This window comes from Atta colombica, unplaced genomic scaffold (assembly GCF_001594045.1).
Source record: "Atta colombica isolate Treedump-2 unplaced genomic scaffold, Acol1.0 scaffold105, whole genome shotgun sequence".
In the NCBI taxonomy this organism is placed as follows: domain Eukaryota; kingdom Metazoa; phylum Arthropoda; class Insecta; order Hymenoptera; family Formicidae; genus Atta; species Atta colombica.
The window spans coordinates 4377862-4379475 of NW_017259190.1; the positions used below are offsets into that span (position 1 = coordinate 4377862).

General features: G+C 26.2%; 1 protein-coding gene across 1 annotated transcript in view; it reads left to right on the forward strand.

The window, feature by feature from the left end:
- The window catches only part of LOC108690756 (adrenodoxin), a 2072-nt gene extending 1227 nt beyond the window's left edge, over window positions 1–845 (forward strand). Inside the window, 3 exon segments of the mRNA XM_018198210.1 lie at window positions 1–67; window positions 147–279; window positions 686–845. The exon segment at window positions 1–67 is cut by the window's left edge and continues 6 nt beyond it. Coding sequence (XP_018053699.1) covers window positions 1–67; window positions 147–279; window positions 686–779 — 294 coding nt within the window. The 3' untranslated portion in view covers window positions 780–845.
- The last annotated feature ends 769 nt before the right edge of the window (window positions 846–1614 follow it).

Sequence of the window (1614 nt, forward strand, 5' to 3'; positions counted from 1 at the left end):
AAAGGAGAAATTGGAAACAATATTTTAGATATTGTTGTGAACAATGACCTTGAGTTGGATGGTTATGGTATGAACGTTATACAAAAAATCTGTTCTTAATAATCGGGTACAAATTTGATGAAGATGTATTTTTGTCTTGAATATAGGAGCTTGTGAAGGAACACTAACGTGCAGCACTTGTCATTTAATTTTTTCCAAGGATGTGTTTGATAATCTTCCAGACAAACCTACAGAAGAAGAAATTGACATGCTAGATTTGGCACAAGAGCGAGGACCAACGTACGTGTTTATTCGAATTGTACTCTTTTTCTCTTTCTTGAGAAATGTTTTATATGCTAATAAAAGATCTGTATGAATGAGAGAGAGAGAGAGAGAGAGAGAGAGAGAGAGAGAGAAACATTCTCTAAATCTCACTTTGTAATGTCTCCTACATTTATTCATGAATTAGCTTCTTATACCCATATTCTTAAGAGATGATTTTGAATAAAATTTGCTTTAAGTAGGAGTCTATCAGGGTCAAACATCACTTGATTTGTTATTTAAATTGTCTCAGTCTCTTTTCTACTTCCACTATACTTTCGCATTTTTATACTTATTTAAGCATGTAAACTTATTTAGTATTTATTATTCAGTTATATATATTTTTTTATTTGTCACTGTTTTAAATATATATATTTAATTATAGTTCGAGATTGGGCTGCCAGATAATCATGACTGAAGAACTCGACGGCATTGAAGTAAGAGTACCAGCTACCATTAATGATGCAAGACAAACATAATAATTCAAGGTTGCTATAGACCTGAAAATCAGAAAAAATCAAGGAAATTGAAATTGATCATGGAAAACTGGCAAAAAAAGTGTAAAAAAGTCTGGAATTTCGAAATATACTTACAATTTTCTTAAACTACTTCTATTCCAAATAAGTGTTACAATTTCTCAAAAATCTGACGTTTCATTAGATCTTGTTAAAAGTATTTAGATAATTTTAGTATTTTATATTGGCTCTTTTAATGCAATTCAGTCTAATTATTCTTTTCAATATAATGTAACATGTTATGTATAATAGGCAAAAGGTATTATATTCACAATTAGAAATTGCATTATGAATTTAAATAATATAAGAGAAAGTTTGATGGTTAAGGAAGTAATTGAGAAAAAATATCTAACGAATGGTTTAAGTAAAAACTAAATTATAGTAATCTTAAATATAAGACTTTCTACAATAAGCCATTACCTATACTGTTAAAAAAGAATTGCTTTCGTTTTCATGTAATGGAAGCAAATTTCAAGATACATTAAAAATATTTAATATTAATATTTTGTTGTCAATGAAAATAACTTAACGTTTACTTAAATTTTATGAAAAGTACGCTAAATTTCATGTACATGTAAACAAATATACTTTCAGTTGCAGATATATTAATTTTTTAATGTAATATTATGAAATTAAATTTAACTTGTATAACTTAAAAGTACATTAAATTTTCGTGATATTTTTAACAGTACTGGTTCAAAATTGTATTCAAATTTTAATATTGTAAAAACAAAAATATTGTAAAGATTAATTCTCTGTGCAATATTTTTTAAATAATTGTATATATTATATAAATAAA